Raw genomic sequence first — 24,563 nt, 5'->3', positions numbered from 1 at the left:
ATCCATACTGAGAATCCCGAGCTAACTTCTTCCAAAGAACTTACATTGTACATTATATAATTTTTGCTTCTTGGGTCGTCTTGGTGCTGTAAAGCATTACACCGTTGTCATGATAAATGTCCCGCTCGAGATTCCAATGTTCTATAGTACAGTATCTAGCATAGGGGGCCCAAAGTGGCAATAACAGAGACTCCATTCACCCTATTACAAGTCAGTGCACCATCAAAATTATATTAAAGCTGTTATTTTAACATAAAAATACTACATAATGTTGCTTTAATGTGTATTTCTGCACCACTATATCTATATTTTATCATTACCAATCCCAACACAAACTTTCTTGCTGATGAAACACCAGACACATATTGAGAGCTTCTTTACACAGCACTCATTTTTACGCTATGTACAATGCATTGGCTTCATTCTAATAGCTTTGCTTTTACCAGTAATATAGGAGACACTCTTCCCCTGCCCCTGATTGTCAAGTGTGCCCATTGTGTGTGTCATTATGGCTGCTCTGTTTTATGGGCAGTAGCGAGGAGATGGAGGAGCTTTGGATTCACAGAGCGCTTAATGTTTGTGTTAATGACCAGTCACAGCTAGCTGAGCCGGAAAAGAGAGGGCGGAGGAAAGAAAGAGACAGAGTGATAGATAAAAGAAAAATACAGTGGAGAGGAATCAAGGAGAACGGGGGAGGGGAGGTAATATATTCAGGATGATGTTCCCCTTTCCATAGCCTCAGCTCGTTGCCATCAAGCCATCGATACTCTGCCCTCATAAAGGACATTCATCACATTGATCCCCTGCCATTACCTTCAAAGGCTAAAATAACACAGAGTAGCCAGTCTTGCTCTTGAGGAATACAGCATCCAACAGTGAGCTGGGGACAAGCAGAGCCCCAATCATCGAGCTGAGAGTGATCATGGAACATGGAAGTAACAATAGAATAAATGGGTTGAACTGATATGTCATTTAGAGCAGGCAAGGTGCTAACAGGACAGGAGCTACACATGCTGCAAGATTCCAGTCAAGCTTGGATATAGCCCCTTTTCACCACAGAAACTTTTTCAATAACCGTTTTTTGGGAACACAGGGACTTTTTAAGAGCCCAGGAACTTTTTTAGGAGCTCAGGAACAATGGTTTGTTTTCAGCTTAAGGCAACTAGATCTTGATGTAGTCCCTGGGTTGCATTTTCTAATGGACAAGGACCTGTTGGGGCAGCTTTTACAAGCTGACCATTGCTGATTGGTCAAACACCAGCCTCAAAGTTGTTTACAGCAGTCACGCACATACTCCTCAGCAGTAGGAGCCAGTAGTATTAACATTATTAAGAGCAATGGGAATTTATTATTTACATTTAAACAAGGTTATGTAGTAGACTTTGTGACTATTGCAATAAACAGTAAGACTAAGAGAGAGTCGGCAAATGGTGACTGAGTGAGTCAGTGGAAAATAACTAAATTTTACATTGTAAAGTAAATGTTAAGCAGAAAACACTATTTGGGAGACAGGTGTTTAACCTTCATGGCATTTTCAGTCTCTCCCTCTACCTCTCCTTTCCAATATCCATGAATGTAGCAGTAGAAAACAAACAGTGACTGTGTTGTTGTTTTGTCATGTGAAAAGAATGTGCAACCCCAAAAGCTGTTGCTTTCCATTATGGGTAATTTACCTAATTTCCAGGTTTTCAGGTGCTGTGGAAACACAAACAAGCATGCGCAAAAATAACCTTTATTTCCTGATTTAGCTTCTGAGTTCCATTTTCCTAGGACTACTAAGTGAAAGGGGCCACAAAATGAAATTCAGGAAGAAAGTATGAGCAATATGACTTCTGTCCTGATTTACTGTAACTGATCCTTCGATAACACAAACCAGCCAAAACACTTGGCAGCAATAGGTCTGATCGTGGCTCAGGGTTCACTACGCATTCATCAAGAGGTTTCTTGACTATCTTTACCTAATTTTTCAACTTTCAACTTATTATTTCATACAAGATGGAGATTTGAATAGAGAAGTATTGGACTGATCTTTAACCTCCAGTCTGCTGTCTGATTCTCAGTGGAGTCACACTCACAAACTACTTTTCAAATCCATCAGCACCAGTTAATACAGTTACATGCTCAGACATACTGAACACAGATGGATGATGAGCAGCACAGAGCATTTCCACATTTAAAGCTCCTCAGCCTAGAAAGGTCTACAAAATGCCATTGCAAATAGTAGATGAGCGTCTGGCAACTGTTTCTTGAACGGCCGTCAAAAGTCCCATTACTCAGTCTGACGATGGGTTTTTACAGCAGGACCCAAGGCAAGAGATGTATTAAACAGTAGACAGCAATGGCCAAATGGAACTGCTCCACCGCTACGGTTCCCCTCGACTTTGTCCCGACTATGCTCTGCTGATGCAGTTTATAACTGATTTTTGTGCCCTTTTCAGTTAAAGCACTAGACTTTGAGTTTACCCTTTGAAGGAAAACAGTCGGTAGGAGAGGTTGCTCTATTTTTTTATGTGTTCCCCAAAGGATTCTGGGACTAGATCGTGTTTATATAGTGTTTCCGCCAACAGTTTGGCTATGGTGTTGTGTTTGCATCTGTAACCCCAGGAGGAATGGCTGGCACATTTGTGAGCACGTTCTACCCAAGAACTGTCCAGTCATCTATCATTGCAAGACTACAACATGTGGGTGGAGGCAAGCAGGAGATTGGTTTTCATACTACTGGCTTATAGGATGGACATTTCAATAATGAGCTTATTTGTTATTCATAACAACACACAACATTTTACTGAGGCAGGGAAAGTATACCTTCATAGAATAATTTTTTTAATAATTAGGCATGAATAAATCAGGATTTAAAGAGCTGGCTTTTGATAAAGAGAAAGAAGAAAAGAAAGAGAAATGGCACACATGCAGGTGAAATTCACATTGATAGATTTGTAAAGGCCAAGGTCTCAGAAGGACAGTGGATTACAGCTGGACATGAAAAGCTGAGATAGGGATTGAACTCTTTATACCCTTGCTGAAAAATGCTCTTCTCATTTTGCAAAGCTTACCGCTGACGGTAATCACAAGCCAGACAGTCTTTTCTTTCCAAAGGCTGTTTCGAAACCCTCTGATTTAATGAGGATATTTGCATTTTAACCTTTGGGTCTGTTCCTTGAAGTCGATAGAATAGACATGTCATACAAAGCAACAGTTGGTTTGCTTTGGTAACAATAACTGCAGCTACATTTACTCGCGTAGCCGCGTACAAGCTTCAAGACACATGCTCATAGTCTCTTGTAAATTCACATATTCTGAAAGCTACGCCTCATCTCCCACCTCACACACATAACCAGACTGCAGCCATTAAAATATGCAGTGGCATGATTGCTATTATCATTTCTGATCAGCTGTGTTATTGAATGAGGGCTGCTGTCAGACCAGTTGCATGGGAATGATTATTTTGGGGGGCATCTGTGGCCTAGTTCTGCCTGGCTGAATGTGATGGATAGGGAGGAAATGGCGATGTCTGAAACACACCCAATTCCTGCCAGATCCCAGCCACTCTATAATTACAATCACACAGTTTGACTGAGTCCGAATAGAATAGATGTCCGTCGGTCCGTCTGCATCAGTATAAGACTTATTGAAGATCTGCTCCCTGACCACAACCTTGCCGCTGATCAATATGTTTATTGAACTGAAGTGTTAAGCAAGTAAGTTCATGTTGCGTATAAACAAAAACTATCCAAAGATTTTATATTTTGTTGGTACTAGGGGCTTTCATGCCAAACTTTATCTGATAGTGTGTTTATACCATGTGAGAAATGTGCTGTGTTGACACATCATTTGCAATTTGGTCTCATTACATGCTCCCATATGTCTTTGATGTGCCTTTTTCCCCACTTGTCAGTGAACACTCCTCCCAGGTGCCTTACTACCCCACTCCATTCCAACTTTTGTAATATCATTAACACTCACATGTTCATTTGTGCGCTGGTTGCTCTGAAGCCACAGTCGATCTGCTAGGCTGAAGATGAGCTGCTAATAAACACAGCCCTCCCAGACATTGTAGGAGTTACTAAATTCAGCTTCTACTGTTTACACTGAAGACAGCAGGCTTAAAATGAACACAAATGTTTGTTTTTTTATCCAAGAAGAACAAAATTTAAATGTTAACTACAGAAGAAAAAAACAAAACTCATTATTAGGACGTAATTGAAACGTAATTCACAGATTGGTGGGTGGTGGAGTATTTACAAAGATGCTTGGTGTTGTATAGGTGGGAAAAGAGTAACAAGTGAATTATTGAATTATATAGCAAATTATGTTTAAAACTGAAAGAAATGTGTACAGGATGCTGTCTGCTCAATACATTTGAAGAATATTTACCATTAATTTTATATTTTGTGGCATCAACATAGACTATAGTAGTAATTATAAACAGTAGTAGTAAGTAGTATCCAATAATTCATTTTAAGTACTGAAAAAAAGGAAAGTGGTAATTTGTACAGGTGTGTGTGGAATAAGTATAAAACACTGATTAAAGAATTGTCTGTGGTCTTGAGTCAGATCTTTGCACAATTGCTAAACTAGGAATTAATGAGTAAGTCTAAAAATAACAAGGTATTCAAAGGACAAAAACAAGGTTAATGTAACTGTGTTGAAACAAAGAACTGTTTCCTGAAGACTTTTATCTCACGGTGCACCTGGCAACACCCACTCAGGTACCTTCAGAAAAACCAGCAGGCTAAGCAAGTCTTTCAGTTACCAGTAGCAACATTACCTCGGGTCACCCCGTGTAAAAGGCTCAAGCCGTGTGTTGTGTTGAAATCTGACAGCCACTGTAACCTCATGGATCTATTGTGGGGGATGATAAGAAGGACGACTTAATGATTCACCATCACTTTGCGTATATTGAAATTGGAGATGTGCTCTGACACCAGCAGGTATGTAAAGAGAAGAAAATGGAAATTCTAAAAGTGAAAGGAGATGGCCGAGAGAGAGAGAGACACACAGAGAGAGAGAGAGAGAGAGAGAGAGAGATCTACAGAAGGAGTAGACCGAATGTAAAGAGTAAGAGCTTAAATAATTTCAGAGTGGACGAGACGTTTAAGAATGATGAACAGAAATGGAATGTTATATCAAGGAATAAATGGCGTGATAAAATTGCAAAAAGCGAGTGAAAGAGTCAAAGCTGTCACCCCACACGCTCCCTGGCCCCCTATAGCCCAAGATGAGGCCGTTTAGGGACAAACCACAAAGAGTGTGACAGCAGGGGACAGCAGAATGCAAAGTATCAATGGGGCCCCTGCCTGTCTACATATACGTGTGTGTGTGTGTGTGTGTGTGTGTGTATAAAAATCGGGCAAAGTATGACACTTTACAGCTCTATTCTCTAGACACAAGGTAGGGAGGGAGTGGTGGGGGGTGGAGGGAGCTCCCGAGACAGACAAGCTATAGTAAAGAAAAGCAGGGGGGAAAAAGACACGGAAACAGTCAGTGTTGGTAAAAAGATGGAGAAGAATGGGAGGATTTACTGCTATTTCTGCCAGCTCTGTAGGACTGCTGAAAAAGCAGGTACTGCAGGTACTGGGGGAGACACACAATCACTCCCACACACATAAGTCAGACTCAGCCTCCAGCCACTCCTTCGCACTCCTCCAAATTCATGCCAAATTAAGGTTAGACTCATCTCATCTTTCTTTTCTTGCCCTAGTTCTATCGCTTTGTTCTTTTATTTATTCTTTGACGAAAATATTGTTCTTGGTTCCTAATACATCCAAGAGAATTCTTACATATTAAATGTGGAGGGGGAATCCACAGGAAGGAAATCAATAATTGAGGTAGCCACATGTTATTTCATTTCAAGGAGGAACATAGAAAATGGTAAAAAAAAAATTACGAAATACTCTATCTGTGACTACATCTACTGTAGAGGCTGCTGTCTTGGCAAGCAAATTGCAAATAAGATTTGGAATGTAAATGAAATCGTACCTACAAAAATGTTTAGAGCTAAAACATGATATGGGGGTGGTTCTACAGAAAGCACAGAATAACACAGGCATACAAACGGACACACAAGCACAAACACGCACAGACATAAAGCCATGGATTCATTGTGATCTAAGTGATTCGTTGTCTTACTATTCTGGTCTTCATGCTGAGAGCAGAGATGTCTTTGTGTGAGCTCAGAGCAAATTCAGCTGTCTGGCTACACACCTAAATCACACTCAATAACCATGGAGGCAAAATGAAACAGGTTTCCCACTGGTATGACTTTGTCAGCTGTGTATGTATGTGTATGTATTTGCACAAATGTACACATACATTCAATTTCTTTTTTAACCGGAACTCATTCCTGAAGAGTTTATAAGGAGTTATGTGTGAATGTGTGGGTAAATCCTTATACATGTGTGTAGATGTGTGTGTGTGCGTACGAGCGTGTGTGTACATGCATGTAATGAAGGCACTCTTCTCACCTGGCTGCTGAAGCGCAGCCAGCATGACTCACAGTCGTTTTTCTCCTCTCATTTCATTTCAGCTCAGGCGGTGCAGGTTCAGAGTGCACCTCCATACTTCTCTCCCTCTCTCTCTCTCTCTCTCTCTCTCACTCTCACTCCTTCTCACTCATCCTCTTTTGTCCTCTCCGTCTCCCTCTCTGACTCTGATTATTCCTCTTTAACTTTGGCTCTTTTTCACTTTCATCACTTTACATTTTCCCTCCTGTGTTCCCTTATGTCTGTTGAGCCACTGCCTGTCTGTCTGTTAGAGTATGAATAATTGAGGTGTATTGAGTCTGGTCAGCAGATGGTGCGATGGCTGTTATGGATCTATCTGTGCTCCTCAGGAATTGCTGAGTGTATGCTGACACCTGTCCAGTTAAGGCCCACAGGAGCTTTGCTGAAGCACAGGGCGCACTGGGGGGATAGGCCGGGCACGCCCCCAAAAAACTCCTCACCTCCAACAGCACCTGTACTTGCACACGCTCACAAATGCTGGTGCGGATATGCAACAGCACACTCGGGCACTTGATATTAGGCCGGAGCACATACAAGCCCACATGTGTAAATACAAAAAAAGTGTAAATACAAACAAACATGTCAGGGTGAGATCAATTCTGTCTCCTACCTCTCTTATCCACCTGCTACAACCAAAGGACAGAGGGATTTCTCCAAAATCTCCTCTTTATCTTTCTGCTTCCGCCTCACTCACCACGCCTTCTTCCTGTCCATGGTGTCCCCCAGCATTTATCCTCCACACCCCACTCTCTGCTCACCTGGCCCACTCTTTATCCCCTCTCCTCCCCAAGACCCTCACAACCACACCAACCTGCCTCAGTTTGCCATGCTTGACAGCACCAACAGCCTCTGGCAGCCAGCGCCGCCCCACTGACCCCGTTAACCCCCCAACACCCCTCCCCAAGGATCTCTCCTTTAAGCCTAGACTCTGTGACCTCCTAGAGTCACATGAGTTAACTCAAGATTTCTCTATCACGCGCACACACAGACACACAGACACACACACACACAGACACACACACACACAGCTTGCAGTTCTATAGGCTGTTTATTTCTCTTCCCAGCTCCTCTCATCCCTCTCCCCACACTCCCCTAATCCCATCCACCCCTCCCCCAAATAAAAGCTATTTTTTCTGGTTCACCTTTTATCTAAATCATTCAAGAATGTAGGAATAAAAGTTAAACAAACTCTGGTTTCTATTCTCTAAAGGTGTTTTTTTATGTGTTTGTCACTTTGACACCTTTGACAGGTTGCTAGCATCTTTTTATTTGTTGTATTGTTCTACAGCTGACTCCATCATCAACCTTTGTTTTGTTTTATTTCAGAAAACTCACCCTGCCAAACATAAAAAATATACAGGAGCAAATGGGCCAAACATCCTGGTAAGGCTGTGTGTTCATGTGTTTTGAATATTCATATATTGCCAGGCTAGTTAACATTATGAGCCTCACATTACCCCAAAGCATTTCTTCTGGTGTTTGTTCGAACCACCTCCTGCTGAAAAAAAAAAGAAAAGACTAAGTGAACACATTGCCTTACTCTTGTGCTGTTATTATTTCCTCTATTTCACTTCCCTTTCCTTACCTCATACTTAAATGTTTGTAAAACAACACACTAACTTGCCACCTTCCTTATCTCCCTCTCTGCGCAATGTCACAATCACAATGTCATGCACACCGGAAACCAGATTACTGTGATCAGATAAGACATTGATAATTGCAACAAAAGTAGCTCTAAAACCCCCAGTTTAATTTGAATTGGTGCATAATCTGATTTCTGCCTATCCCCTACCCTGTGTTTTGAATCATACTGGTGAATATTGTCTAACAGTATTTAAGTTAACATGTTATGTAGGGAATCAGCTGTTGGACTAGGGTCTGTAGTCGGAGCACTTAAAGCCTACTTTGGTACACGAAACTTGGTAAAGTGTATACATGACCATGAGATTGTTTCTTCAGCATAAATAGGTTGTGTTAACCGATTTTCTTTTAATCACTTAACCTGATAAAGAAAAAAGGGTTTAGCAATTTCATGACTTTTCAGAAACCAGGTTACTGTTGAAAGCTGAGAATAATCACATTAGTTATTAGTGCACCTAAATGACTACTAGGGAGGCCTATGTATGTGTGTGTGTGTGTGTGTCTCATTGTCTTTCATGTCTGCTCTGTAACATTGCTGCATGGCAAGGTCAGGGGGGCATTTGCCTTTCTGCGACTCAATATTTTATTTGTCATAGAGTATGTGTGCGCATGAGTGTTAGACAGACAGTAAGAGAAAGAGAGTGAGAGAGAAAGAAAGAGAGGACTGACTGGGATGGAGGAAAAAAGACACTAGGAGGGGAAAGTCCACAAAGGGAAAGCAGGAATACATCCAACTGAAATGAAACAAAAGAAAAAAAAGCTGCACATTACAGAACATTGTCATATTTTTTGTTATACACATCTGTTTTCCGTCTGAGCTCTCCTTCTCTCTAGCAGATGCTCAAATATGCATGTGCATTTGCATACTGCCGCTCCATTATACATTCACATGGCCAACCCTGAAATGTCCTCATGTTTACACCACTGGAACTAATGACACTGCTTCTGTAATCCTTCAAAATTAACCCTTCAGGTCAACCAAGCACAAACACACACCCACACACACACAAGGGTGGATATGTCACTGTTGGTGGGGGAAATAAAAACATCTCCGTCCCTACCAAATTCCATGCCCTTGCACAGACACAGATATACACTTCCCATGAACTCCTGAAGGAGAAGTTGCCATGAGATGTATTTAATAGCACAGGGACAACGCTAGTGTGTGTGCCTTTTCTCTTGTTGAGAGGCTGTTCTCTGGTTCACGAAGATAAGCAAATTGACCACCTAGCCAGTGGCAATAAAACAAATGTACATCATTATTAAAATCAGCAGTATGTGTAGTCATACCTCTCAGAGAGCAGTGGACATTCCGTATCTTTACATTAGCACCACAGTTTACACCATATGCTATAACTTGTAGCTGATCTATGTTCATAATATGAGATATGGTACAGTCAAATGGAACACATATGTCAAATGTATTTGATTACTTATTAAAGTCTGGGTTTCCAAATGAATTACATAGTACTTTATTATCATTAATGGTCTGATATTGACCAGGTTTGACGTCATTACATCTTCAGCTCTCACACAAAAGAATTACATTAAATCCTGCTGAATTTAGTGTGTGTGTGTGTATTTATGTGCAAGTGTGAGTGTGAGAGAGTGTTCATTTCTACACAATCACAGCGCATCTCTCACACACTACCAGCCAGGTCAAGGCAGCTGCGTAGTGGGATAACTTCTTCCAGTGAGCGGTATGAGTGTATTTATTCTCCCTACAGCAGGTCTCTCCCTGCCAGAACTTTTACACCAGGAGTAGCTTTAAAAAACTATTCTCAACACAGACAAGAGGCTCTGTGTGCCTGGGGGCTTGCTGAACTGAAGAGGCTTTGTAGCACTGTAGATGTTTCTACTCAGTAGGTCTTACTGGATATTTCCTTTTCACTGAGAAAGAGAAGTGACTGTGTGAGGCTGATCCATGAAAAAGTCATGTTTGTTCCATTGCATAAAATATGTGTCATGAAATACTGTCATGTGTTGACCCAAGGGATCCCTTAATTTGAAAACAACAAACATTGTTTGTGTCTCGTTGCACCTAGTGTAAGACCAGCATGCATCATCCCTAAAGATGATTTGGCGCAAATAAGTTATGAAGAAAAGTGTGCAATTCTGAGAAGGGCAAATACCTTATGCTGTTATTGTTCTGTGTCAAACTGATAATTGACAGGCCTCTAAAGAATTACTTACCTAAAATTATTATGAATCCTCACTTGATCACATGATAGGCTCTTGAAATCAAAATATTCCTATATGAATATACAGTATATAACATTTACAGCATAATATAACATGTTTTGATTTAGTTATGTCAGCTGATCTGCAACATAATCAGTTGCTCATTTTAAGTTTTGGAAGAAATTACCAATGTTGTTTCTGGTGAGGATAGTCTCTGCTCATGCGCAACTTGTCTTACTACTTATCTTACATCCTTATTAAAGGATGCTCCTTTACTGATTTTAAAAACTATATTTAGCATGAAAAAAGATTGGCATGAAATTCATTTGCAAGTTGAAAATATCATTATAGCTTTTTAAAGAAAATTTTTATTTATACAAGCAATACAGGCCTCAGCTGTAAGTTCCTGTTAAGGTGACTGTGCACATGCACATGCACGTGCACACACACACACACACACACACGCACACGCTGATATTCAAATAAAATGAACACAATAAGTGATTCCAGGTTTCAGGTTGTTTTAGTTAGTACTCCTTTGGGGAGACAAAAAAAAACGAGCTGCCACACTTTCCAATGTTTAAACAGAGCAAAAGCTCTGTTCAAGAGCAATAAAGGCTCCCTTTACACGTGTGTAAAATGCCTCATAAAGACCCAAAGACCCAGAAAATGCAGGAAACAGTCATTGTCTCTTCTGGACAGCTCCTGCAAGATTCATGCTATCAGTGTTGGTCTATGGAGCTTTTCATTGAATTACTGAATTACAGCACAGAGAACAAGGCCTTAAAATGTTCTTTAGGTCCATTAGTGTAATAGGGCAATCACACTTCTGATACTGTGATTCTTTCAACAAAAAAAGAACACTGTTCCCCTTTTGATGACTTGGCACTTTCTTCCATTTTCATTCCTTTCATGTACATGAAACTACCTGGAAGTTGAAAATAGTTTCCTTAAAATCTGAAAAAAGCCCAGAGCATTTCCATCCTCTTAGCTCCTCCTCCCCGTTTCATCCTAATGCCTCCACTTCCCTGCATAAATGCATCATTACAGTATCATTACGTCTATGGTATCCCCCCAGCCTCCATTTACAGGGACTACAGGTACTGTGTTCGGGGGCTTACGTGGACCCATTATGTCATTAAGCTATTATGAGCTGGGACAGAGAGAAAATAATACCCATAATAGGAGCTACAGTGGGCACTACTTACTACTACTAAATCTATACTCTCATCCTGCCTGCCTTCCTGCTCATTTGTCTCTCTGGCTGTAGATCTGTACGTGCACTGTGTTTCACGTTACATATCGCCCTATCAAGATATCTTCCTCCCAACATAAAGAGTTTGAACCCAAACTTCTGAAACTGTGTTTTGGCAATGAGAGACTCACCCCAGAATTAGGATATGCTGTCCAGCCCAGTTCCGCTGTGGCCACCCGAGTGTCCATCACGGTCTCTGTAGCAAAGAGGAAAAAAAGAGGTAGAGAGAGAGAAGAAGACAGCGGTTAGCCCCCAAAAAGCTATTTTGAGTATCATTCCACAGAGTTGAACTGCATTCAAGCCCCAGTGATCACTTGACACTATCATCGATGAACAGGAAAGAGATGAATCCTTCACAGCGTTTCATCCATCTCTGCTAGACTCCTGTTAAGACAAGAGATGTGGAAACAAAGCCTTGGCACTTTGCTGGAAGGAATGTCTGAGAGCCTCTGTCATGCTGTTAAATGCTGAGCTTTGTATTGTGTTCTCTCTGTGTGAGCATGAAACTACACTATGTGCTTCCTGCCTTTGTTTGTGCGTGTACATGCATTTGCACGATATGTAGTCATTTGTGGAAATACGAATGGATATTTTTGCATTTGTGTGCATTTGTGTGCACATGAGAAACACTGTGTGGGTTTGCATGTGGTCGTGTGTGAGTGCTGAACTTTGTCACATTGTTTACCCAAAGTAAGCGGCTTCACAAAAGCCCTCCAAGGCGAGACCACTGCAGTTTGTTTACTCCTAGTGGGGACATTCCCTGAAAAAACTAGTATGGCGGAGAGCTTTAATGAGAAGGGAAAAGATGTCTTGTGCTTCTCTGTGATTTTCTGAACATTTGCACAAAATCTCAAGATGCACCTTAGATAACTATATGGTGCACTGGTTGCACACAAAACAGAGACAATAAAAAGTTAGAACCTCAAAAAGGAAAATCTGCCATTCAGAGGAGCAGTTCACTGAAGATTTGAATTTATCTATCTTACTTTTGACTTGTATTACACAAGGTGTCTATCTGGCTCCACATATTTGAAATATAAGAACACAAAGATTACCCATTTTTGCTCTCTCCCCTCTCGCTAATCCTCAGTGACACACCATAGACAAATAAGTCTGGCAGCTCACCCAAGGAGTTTGTCAGCATTGTTTTGATTAATATCTGCCTTGTTGGCACACTGAAATCTGGAAACCTGATATAGCTCCAGGAAAGGGAGGGCAGTCATCACAAACTACTGGTCGATGTCTCTCTCTGTCTCTCTATGTCTTTATCACTCTCTCTCTCTCTGTCACACACACACACACATAGATTTATAGAGCAACTGGGTGACACATTGGCCTTTGCAGTGTAATAATAGATTCATAATTTCCCCAGTAACAGACAGTTTATTCTCTGGCCTAAACCTTCCATGTTATTGAGAGTGAACCAGGGCATATTTCATGTTTTTTTTATGTCCCCTGCTACAACATGCCCTCAAATGAGTTTATTGTGGCCAAACAGATAAAATCTATGAGACAGAAGAAGGAGTGGTATGTCTTGGTGATGATATCTAGTAGATAAGCACGGTGTTTGGATATTTTCTGACGAACAGTGCAGTTGCTGTGTCTTTGGCTTGGACATCATCCACTATCACAGCAAACTGTTGGCGAGCAACGCCCACATGTGTTGTTGATAAGGGAGATATCTCACTCCGATTTAACACAAAAACATAACCAGCAGAAGCTGCCCTCGTTCAAAAAGAAGAAGAAGAGGTTCCAGCCCTCAGCAGCCTCCCTTTACCTACTCCTTCACAGGAAGCACGCACACGCAGCTGTTGCTTGTTTGGAATCTCACTGAACTTGCAGTGATTTAGAAATAATTCCAAATGATGGGCGCATCCGCAAACCGTCATCTGCAGTTCTAGTGGTCTTGGTAAAAAAAAAAACAAGTACACTGAGGATGAGTGACAAGCCACCGGTAGAAGGAAAGAGGCCTTTCATTCTCAATCTCCACTTATGGGGAGAAACTGTCCTCAGACATGAAACCAATTAGCCTAGGTAATTCAGCTACACAAACAAGCACTCACAGAGATACACATTAAGACACACACACACACACATACACGTTCACCAGCCAGCTCATAGAGCAATTCTCTATATATACCTACAGTGACAGTCTTGTTCACACCCGGCTTCCATCAGAGTATTTCAATTTCCCTAAGATCAGCCTTGCCTTGTCTAGTTTCCACAGCCAGCCAGCTCCAGCCCGCCTGTCTGCCTGTACAACTTGCTGTCAGCTGGGGAGATAGGAGCATGAAACAGCCCTCAGTGCCAGCCATGGCGTTGTGGGGACTGCCAACCCTTCCTCAGGGGAAATCACAGAAGCTTTAGTCAAATCACACAGGCACTTGGTAGGCCATTTTCCATTTCCTTTTAAAAGGAAAGGAGGGGGGAGGATGCACAAGATGGTGAAGGTAGGAGCCAAAAAAAGGTTAAAGGCCCATGGGAGGGGTGGATGAGCCATGTCATGTGACCTAATGTCTACCATTAGCAGAATATCAGAGCAGCAGATGCGTAAATGGAGTATGCTAAGTGGTTATTAGCACTGGGGTGGGGCTCACACAGCCATCATGCCATAGCTCACACACCTGTCCACTGGCACTGGGGATTTGGAAAATGTCCCTTGTGTAGGCTATGTGTATGTGTGTGTGTTTTAAATGAGCTGTTATGTGGACCGTTCATCCATTTAATCATAAGTGGATTTGAAGAGTTTCATTTTAAAATGAGCTTCCCACATTAATTAGAAAAGCCAGCTCTTTCAAAATTACAAGAGGCGCATTTTGCTTTATTGCTGAAATTATAAGTCATCCTGTGACCTAAGCTTACAAAACAATTAGGTTTCAGAGGAACCTCATTTATTTATATTTTTTAAGCAAAAACTAACTGCTGACTGCTGGTTCATTTTCTAAAAAACATACTTTAAATAAAGACACAAATTAATACTTATCTATACATCTTGAGACGAAATATTTCTCTGTTTAATGTACACCCTTGGTACACAATCATTTTCCAGACATTAGACAAAAATTATGCTGTAACTGTAAATTTGCATTTTAAGCAGCTAGGACACTTATTTCCTCTGATTCATTTCTCCTCACTGTCTGTGGGTTCCAGTAGTTTAACAGTGGGTTACTCCTCTGCTTAGACTATAGGAACCATGTAAACACAATTCGTCCTCCTTTTCCCTGGCTGCATGAGTTATATCTGACCATGCATGCTGTCTCTTTCAGTTTTTACCATATCATTTGGAAGACAAGGAAAGACAACAACTTGGATCTTATCCCAGACTGTTTTCTCCTGCATTCATATTCTGCTTTGTCAGCTCCACCTGCAAGCTCCAATAAATTAAATACAGCCAGGTTCACTAGCAGTTCAGTCTGTAGGAAAATTATTAACATAGAGAGCCTAATGTTGACTATGTCACCATGGCTCATAAATCTATTGGAAAACAATAGCTTGTAGATGTCGGGCTAGCCGGCCTTAAATGGATTCAAAGAGCTGCAAGGCCGGGGGGATGTTTTGTGACTATATCGCAGAATATTAGTTACTTTAAATCATACAATGGATGTGAGTTGGCTCATTGTGTGAGGTTCACTCAAGCTGATACACTGCCAGTTTACTAGTCAAAACCCAGAAGTTGCAAGCCGAGCCAAAACCAAGGCTCAACTGAGGGCCTACAGCTTCCAATCCCAGAAAGCACAGCTCCTTCTCATTAGCAGCGAGCGATAGATCAATACCAAATGGTCCGCTGTTTCCATTGACAGAGAGAGGGAGAGAGAGAAATGAAAGAGTGAGAGAGAGAGACTGTATTAAACATTGATGGGGCCTTGCGTTACAGATCGATAAGGCAGCCCTCTTCGCACAATTACACGTCAGCAAGCAGTTGCATGATACATTACATAGAGACGCATGATTACATATTGCTAGCACTTGGGTCAAAGAACATCTATAGAAAGAGAATTCAGAGGTGAGAACAGCAGGAAAGGATTGCCCAATCTCTCCACACTCTTTGAGCCTTTATGTATGACTTCAATTCTACAGTTTGCAAGTTAGAATGGCAACATGTCTGAGTAATTCCCCCCTGTGTGGCCATGTCTGTGTGATTGTATGGCTGCTGGTCGACAGAACACGTGCTGAAGCGCCTCTCTGAAGCTCCCTGGTTCCTTAGGCAATATGGCAGACAATTCTCTGTGTATTTTCCTTCCTATCCCATAACACATCTTTTCCATTCATCTATTCTTTAACCCCCTCCCTCTCCACTCTGTCCTCCCGTTCAAGGATGCTGGTCCACTTTGTAATTCAATGAGACAATCATGTCCAGATGCTGGATGCTGGGTTAAGAGGGCCTTCTCTTTGTGATTGGAGCAACAAACTGAAATAAGATCCCTGGGCCTTGAATGACATTATTTAAGAGGGGTTTATCATTTCTCAGAAATGGAATCAAGATGGGAGGACAAAGAGAGAGAGAGAGAGAGAGAGAGAGAGAGATCGAAGGGAAAAGACAGACAAGACAGAGATGAAAAACCAAGAGGCGAAATCAGCGGGATTGAAATGAGCACTTAACAATGATGAAGCCCCATGGTAGCCTGCTGAGTCTGGCATCTTAATACAGGGCTGAAAACAAAGTGACAAACAAACAAGAGTAAAAGCTGCTGCGTCTCCCAAACTAATCAGCCGTCCACTCAGGGGATTTATGAATAAAAACGGAACATTTTTGACAGAGTGAAGTATTTTCTAAACAAATTGTGTGGAAGTTTGTCACACAGACAGAGACTATTCACTCACTTCACCCTGGGAAATCACACGCAAAAAAAGATTGTTTATTGGACTGGAAGGTAGGACAAGCTCAAGTCCAGCATGGTTGAGAGCATTGAGCTGATTTGAAAACTGTGACTGGGTTTATGGCACAGCACTGCTTCAGGGTGGAAAAAAACATTAAAGAAGTGAAATCTTTGATTGAGTCACCGTGTTCAGACAGAGAAGACAATCCTTGCGAAAACAGATGTGAGACTTTTGTAATCTGCGCCACACTAAAGCTGTGTCACTCCTACTGAAGGGTTATCGCTTTAAATAGACGATACAGAACAGTCAACAGGAATACATCAAAAGAAATATGTTACTTCTATGTCTCCCTGAAGACAGAAATGACAATGTGGTTGATTTGAAAATTGAACAGAAAATAATCTGCCATCCTCAGAGACATGAGCGCGGAGTGATGGGATACACAAGTCCCGCATCGCTGAGCCACAGACAGTATTAAACAGGCTCACAAATCACATACCGCGCACACACACAAATGTATTAACAGTGTTCTGAGTGAAAATAAAATTTTCAGCATGAAAGAAGACCAGGTCAGTATCAGAGACAAGAGAGAAAGCCAAGAGAGATGAAAGGAGATACAGAGGAGGAGAGTTACAGAAGCCAAAAGTGAGATTAGCAGTAGATGTAAGGAAGAATGCCTCGCAAGAAGAGGAAATTAATATACATGCAGTATCTGCAGAAATTGATGAAATTATCCTATCATCAGAGCAAGGTGACATTCTCTTGGCCTTATACATCTGTGCCGCCACATCACATAAAACTTAAGATTCAACCTTGCGGCACTTGGTGAGCAACCACACTCCCCCCACTATTACCTGTTTGTAATAGAGTTGCTGTGGAAGGAAAACAGGAAAACACAACAGCCCCACCTGAGGCAGGGTTGGCGAACACAGACACGTACACAGTCGATGCACACCCAGAGGCTGGTGACAACAGACTTAGGCATCTAATCATATCTTAGTGGTCACTCAGTCCCTCATTAAGCTACAGCTCTAACACAGAAACAGCACATTTATACATAACGCCCCACTTTACACCTCCCCCCTCTCCTTCTACCTTGTTTCCTTTTGCTCTCATTCACTCTCTCTCCCCCCTTCCCTCCCCTGGTCAGGGGAGAGAGGTTAGGCACATCATTTGCATTCATTAACATTACATTAGCAGACAGAGTGATCTTTAGAAACCAGGCTGCCGGAGAGTGTCATCTTTAATTCATCATAACCCCACCATCCACCCACCCACCTACCCCTTTTCGCTTTCTCTTTACCTCCACCATCTTCTCCTCCCTCTTTCCTCTCCCACTCATCCACCCATCCTCTCCCCTCTAACCTTAATCCCAGCACATCCTTTCTTCTCCTCTTCTCTGCGCATTTCTTCACTCTCCATTTGCCATTGTCTTTCATCTTCTTCATTTTCCCCCTGTCTGCTTTTCACCTTCTCGCTTTCATTCCTTCCCCTTATCTTTCTTTATCTCTGCCTCGTGTTAATGACAAGCTACGTGGGGGTTGATTTCTCTTCCTGCATGAGCTTGATGCAGGATAGGAAGGAGAAGGGACACACCCCAAAAAAACGACACACTCATCAGAGTTCTGGCTGCACCTTACATTGGCCTGGGAGGCAAGACTGAGCTGAGGATCTCAAGGGTTTACGCAGTGCTCTCCAGTGTGACCCTTTGACCTGTGCTTATTACAAAAGACATGGAGTTTCCAATCAAAGAAGTCATCCTCAACATACTATATATATATATATATATATATATATATATATATATATATATATATATATATATATATATATATATATATATATATATATATGCATGTATATGTAAATGTTTACATGTGCAGTTTGTTGCTCTATGCTTTGATCTTTGAGTATGAATTACAATTGTGCTTATTACGCTGAGACATTAAACAAGCATTGACTGGATATAATGGTGCTCTTCTACATTCTAACCATGAATGACAGTTAGGAAGAATATAACCAAGAATTAGTCCCATACTATGTGTCAATTAAAACAAACAACCTAATTACTTGTGCAAAAGACAAAGGTTTGTCCTCCTCTTCTATGATAAGCACAGATCAATGTAAGATGAGCAAATATTGAAAATATTTCATACATATATCTGTATCAGTTTCAAGCCAAACAGCGGAGATATAAAAATTTCCATGGAAAAGCTAAATTATAACATAACTGGTGAAACCTAGTGTTCAGCATTCTGAGGATATGCCATTTCAAATGTCTTCTTTTCTCTCTGCTCCTGACGCACACAGCAGAAATATGATCATGCCTAACGTACATTTTTGGAGTGAGTCTGGCAGTGATGACACTGCTTAGGGAATTCTGCAGTTACTTTAGCAGACCATCATTTAATGGATTCTCACAGGGACCAATCAAAAGCCAGCATTTCTGTTGTTGTCCCCCACTCCCCTACCGTGAAGATAATGCTTGTCCTTTTTGAAAAGAAAACACACAACATGGCGCATGCACGCATTTACAGACACAAGCGCATACAGAGTTCTCATGGACAGATTTTGCTCAGTGTTAAATTTTAGCATATATTAACATAAAATATCTTGTAGATCTGTTTTGGATTTAATAAAATGTATTCTTCAATGGAAAAATATGAACATTAAAAACAAATGTGTATTTCATATATGTGTATATATTATATTACTATGCAAGGTCAGTGCTTACATACATATTCATCAAGCTGCCAAACACAGTGTACAGAAACCAAATATTAAACCATTTTACCTCACAGTAATGAATCTAGGATCTGCTTGGGTTTGCTGTAACAGCAGACCAGCATCAGTGACCAAGCAATATTCCAGATGGAAGCAGCGCAAGCCTCCCACAACCATCACAATACTCATTACTGCTGATATTACCTCAGCCAGCCTGTCTGCTTTTAAGAAACCTGGCAATTTGCTGCAGTAAAATGAGGTAATTACAACTCTTATCAGACTCCTCACCTCACAAAACAGCATTTAGAGAGAGGGAGACTACTCCCCAGTGGTTCACTGGCTGTGGAACAAGGTTTTGGCTGGCTTCCCAATCACTCAGCCACACCCATTCACTGTCATTTATTGTCTTTGCTCCTCCCACTCTCCTTTCTATCCAATAAAAACATTAAAAGCAGAAACTTGATCACTTTTATGACTAAAATAATTCCTCAATCAACGCCCCGCATTAAAAGTGCAGAGTGGCTGATGTGAACCAGGAGGGCTAGAGGAATATTACTTTACAGCACAACAACTGCACTGAGAAATGCTCTCCTGCTCCCAAAATGGAGAGTAGGAAAATGACATTCTGAGTACTAAACTCTGTGTTTATGTTGGAGAGCTAGCATGGAGAAAATGGCAATGTAATTTAACCGTTTCCCATAAGGAGAATGGCAATACAATGAAAGTCTATCCACTACAGTTTTAACATTTCATCTAACTTTCACATTTGAAAGTTAGAAGTTAGCCATGACTGGCCCTAATGTCACTTCTCCTGGCTAGAGACACAAGTGGATTGACAGAGAAGAACTGTGCTCAGGTCATCCTGGGATTTTGTGAGGCTGACATTTAGCAGTATAAGCTAGAGCTAATAGGCTATATGGGGTGAGTTAAAGCATATATTTGTTTTTCAAGCAGACCAGGCAATAGTGCTGAATGAAGAAAACAATGTCACTCAATTACCTCCAACTGCAGTCCTTCACTAATTTAGACAGTAAGGATTGCCTTTAGCAGGCCTGCATGTGTAAGATGCATGTACATACTGTTGGAGTGTTAGGGGGAAAGAATGACAAAAATTAAGAACAAAAATAAAGAGAAATAAAGGAGTCAATGAAGTCCATGTCAAATGCACAGTGTCTCTGATAGCATCTCAGTGTGACTCGCTTGGTTGAATTTTAGAGCAACTGGGGGTTAGGAGAGCAAAGAAATAGACAGAGCTAACTGATCTGTCACACGCTTGAACTGAGATAACCGTCCCATAATATGTGGAACCAGTATGGTGGGAGAGTGAAGTTAAGTGAGATAGAGAGATAAAGAAAAAAACAGAGTGTGTGTGTGTGTGTGTGTGGGGGGGGGGGGGGTTGGGGGGGGGGGGGGGGGGGGGCATAGAGGAATAAGAAGGAAGAATAGTGCAGCTCATGTTAAGAGATACTGAATAAGATGTGGATGGAGTAATCTGAGAGAAAACGCAACGGAGAGGGCATCATGTGGAAGCGCCCTGTATTATCTTATCCAGAAACAAATCTACCCTTAACTGAACACAAGAGTCACATCATTTCTTAGAAACCGCCTGACGCCATTTCTGCCCTGCTACCTGAATATACAAAGGCAGGCTCTGCTCCTGTGTGGCACCTCCAATATTTATGAAGGGATTTATGAACACAAGAACAAAACTGCCTCGCCTTAACACGGACATGAACATCACGCTAACAGCAGAGGAAGGAAATGCAAAAAGGGCTAAAACAGAAAGACACAACTTATGCATGCTCACGACACCCATTAAACACAGCAGAGCCCAGGTGCTTTTCCTATCACCCCCACTGGTACTCCCTCAGAGTCTGATTCAAAACTTTGGATGGCATTTGTCAGAGCAAAGTCACAAAATTCCTCTAAAAAAAGAAAACATGGATGAAGAAAATGAATACAGCCTGCCCTTTAATCCACAAAAGAATAACTTAACACTCCTTAACCTCTATCACTGCTAGTTTCTCTCCATGAATAAGGCAATATGCCACTAAAAAACTAATAAAGAAGAAGCATTCAAGGGGGAGAGGCAGACACCAGCTATATCCAATCTCATTAAACGCTGTTGTTAACCATGTTTGGATGCACCACAAAATTGACTCATGCCCCCTGAAAAATTCCCTGATTGGCAGAGAGAGAAACAGACAAGAGAGCGCCGGAGAGAGTCAGAGAGAGACAGAGCATTAAGGGTTTGATGCCGTGCTCTCCCTCCGTCTCATCTGTGGCAGTAAAAGAATGACCTTCAACCACCTTGAACCCACTGGAGCTGCATTTCAATAAAAGTCAAATTATCACCCGTGCCCATGGGGCTTGGGAAAGGCACTAAGCCTGAACTGACTGTGCATATAAGACGATTTAACAGTCCTATGGAGGTGTGAGTGAGTCAATCATATGACGCACTTCTGTTCCTCACCGAGAGGAAGTCTCAGCGGTGAGCAGTGGTTACTGTACCCTGTTGGGAGAGGGTGGATCACTGATGATTCTAATTCATGACTCTGAGTGTGTGCGTATGTGCGTGTGTTCGCCAGTGCTTGTGTGTGTGCGGAAACACATATGCCGATGTGCGATTGGGAAAGTGTTATTCAATTTAGCCGTGTTCTCCCTTGACCGATGTAGTGAGATCCAGGTAATTGATGCCTCAGTTTGGTATTTCCCAGCCGTGTGCTCTTCACCACAGGGACAGTGCTGGCTAAGCCGGTGTGAGTGAGAGGAAACGCACAGTGTGATCTCACTCCCTTAACCTCGAGTGAGGTGTTCTTCGGGGATCTCGTTAGTGCAGCTCCACCGCGCACGCGCCCACACACACACACACACACACACACACACACACACTTACATAAACAGAGTATACATCCCGAGAGTCTGGCTAAACTATTGGTGACCGCTGACATTGTCAGGTTGAGATCACCTCTCTTTCTCCATTTCATTCCTCACTATTTTTTGCCATAAAAATGCCAGTGGCCTCTCCAATGCCTCCAAGCAAACCCAATGCTTTCCATTAAAAGCAAACACTAAATCTACCTTCTTGCAGCATATGCTCATATGCCTGGGGAAGTCTATATATTTCTGGAAATGGGCTTTGTTTTTCCTCAGGGCTTCGCTGAAGTCTGCATTCAGCAGTGGGGGAATAAGAGATAGAAAATAGTCCCGAGGCTAAAAGAAAAACTTTCAGCAGAGGATCTTGACCTTATAGCATGAGGCTGACAGAAGCAGGTGAGATTATCCAATGAGAATCCATAACAAGAGAGAAGGAACATTTTTACCTCAGGGGAGTAAGAGTGAGGCAGACTTTTTTGAGTATATCTGTCTGGAGGTCTCTCATCCAGCAGTGGAAAACAGTACATTCCCCCTCTCTGCTTTTCCGTACCTCTTTCTTCGTATCAAACGTTTAACTCACATGACCAAATTATTTCTCAGAGCCATCCATTCTTCTTCTTCTCTTTAAGAGTTATTGGTGGTTGGCAAGCGACTGGTTTTGTTTCCGGTTCGAAACCTCTCCCTCCTCTACTCTGTTATTACAGCCATGTGTAACGTATCCTATACAGCAGACTTCTAACAAAACTACGCTGTAGCCTAGTTTATTCGTTTCAAATTCGCTTGACACTTAAGATAGAAACATGGCTTCTCTCACTCTCTCCTCCCCCTTTCTACAAGCCACTCTGAATACAAAGCGGTAGCTCAGTGAAACACTGAACTCTTCTGGGAGAGCAAATGCCATTTCACACATTACATTCAGTCTGTTTTGCCACAGGGACGGTGTGGGTAATTTTGATCTTGTGCCATCCATCCACACAACTACATACACACACACTATATCTGACCTCATCTGATTTGGCATTGAGGAGGCCCGGGTGCTTGAGCTCTGGCCCGGAATGCAGCCCTGAATGTCACAGCTGTCCAGTGACACTAGTGGGGAGCACAAACATCAGCCATCCCTCTGGCCCTCTCTGCTCTCTCAACAGTAGCTCTGCCAGTACTATCTGTCATCTTTTAGGCAACATCCACCAACACCACTAACATTTTTCTTTTATTATCATGCCATGTTGATCTTCCGAGTCTTCTGTTGATTGCTAATGTAACAGAGATAACATGGGATCAGAGGATGAGCTTCTTGATGCAGTAAGACAGCCTGTGGTTACCCTCTCAGTTAAAGATCTGCTTGCCAAAAAGAAGAAGAGAGTTTCAAGGCAGAGCTGTACCTGGCAGCCCCGCCAGATGAGGCTGTTTGCTGGTGTGATGGGAGGTGTGCTCCAGGAGTCAGAGTGCGACACTCTGCTCCACACTACAACAGTGCAGCTAAAGAGCTGAGACGCTTCGTTAAATATGTAGTGCCACCGACCCGCTTCAAGCTGTTCCTTTACTTCACACGTAGCGGTGGCAGCAAACACTGGCTCACTGCTCACTTTGTACACTCAGAAACACCCACATTCACGCATCCACACATGCACATGTAAATACAAGAAACACACACAGCTTACACAGCTGCAAAATTTGCTCCAAGCTGTTAAATTATTTCTCCAGTTGTATGTCAGTGGGTTAGAATAGATGCAGGTGTCTGTCCAGTGTGGGTGTGAGTATATGCTGGTAGTGTAAATAGCTCGGATGGGAGACACAAGTGGTTTGCAGGTGTTTGGAGAGAACAGCACCCCGTCAGGGCCCACTGCATTTTAGATGAAATGGCAACAGTGTTTGTGTTGGAGGCAATAAGTGCACCTTTGGGTGTGTTGTGTGTGTAGAAGAAAGTGTAGATAATACTTAGCAGTTGATTGAAGCTGCTTGGAGGACATTTAGACAGTCACACTACAACAAAGGTCGTGTTGTCAGGCAGATACACTTAACTCCTTCTATCTTTTGAATTGTTATCTCTAGTTTTTCCTTATCCGAATCGAGGGTCTAAGAATACAGGATGTGTCGAATGCTGTGCAAATTGTAAAGTCCCCCAAAACAAACTGTGATATGTGATATTGGGCTTTAAACATATTTTCTTTTAATTTATTTGCAAAATAAAATACTTCAGCAGAAACACAACAACAAAATAAAAAGTTAATTATGCAGGTGAGCTTTAAAATAAAAACAAAAAACAGAGGCTTATAGGAGAAAACTCACCTCAATAAGCATAATAAGTAAGTATAAAAGTCATGTAATCCACAAAAGTAAACAAACAAGCAAACATAGTATCAAAGAGCAATCATAACTGACTTGACTTGAAACATGGCAAGGAGCTAGATACACAAGCAGCAGTTTATTGATCTAGAGAAGCCATGATGACTGCAGGTGTTCCAGTCATCTCCACCATCGACATGCATTGTGTTGGAAGAAGGCAAGCCAGAGACAGATAGAAAAACAACCCAGGGAGGTTTCATTACAAATGTTAAGTAGAG

General features: G+C 41.8%; 1 protein-coding gene across 1 annotated transcript in view; it reads right to left on the bottom strand.

Annotated features, from left to right (window-relative positions):
* The window catches only part of LOC119902161 (ephrin type-B receptor 1-B-like), a 154,866-nt gene that overhangs the window by 97,985 nt on the left and 32,318 nt on the right, over nucleotides 1–24,563 (bottom strand). Inside the window, 1 exon segment of the mRNA XM_038718146.1 lies at nucleotides 11,712–11,776. Coding sequence (XP_038574074.1) covers nucleotides 11,712–11,776 — 65 coding nt within the window.

This window comes from Micropterus salmoides, unplaced genomic scaffold (assembly GCF_014851395.1).
Source record: "Micropterus salmoides isolate LMB-PRFRI ecotype aquatic unplaced genomic scaffold, ASM1485139v1 Ms_hic_scaffold_14, whole genome shotgun sequence".
Taxonomy (NCBI): Eukaryota; Metazoa; Chordata; class Actinopteri; order Centrarchiformes; family Centrarchidae; genus Micropterus; species Micropterus salmoides.
Note: the sequence above shows the minus strand (reverse complement) of the source record. Positions and strands in the feature narration are given on the sequence as shown.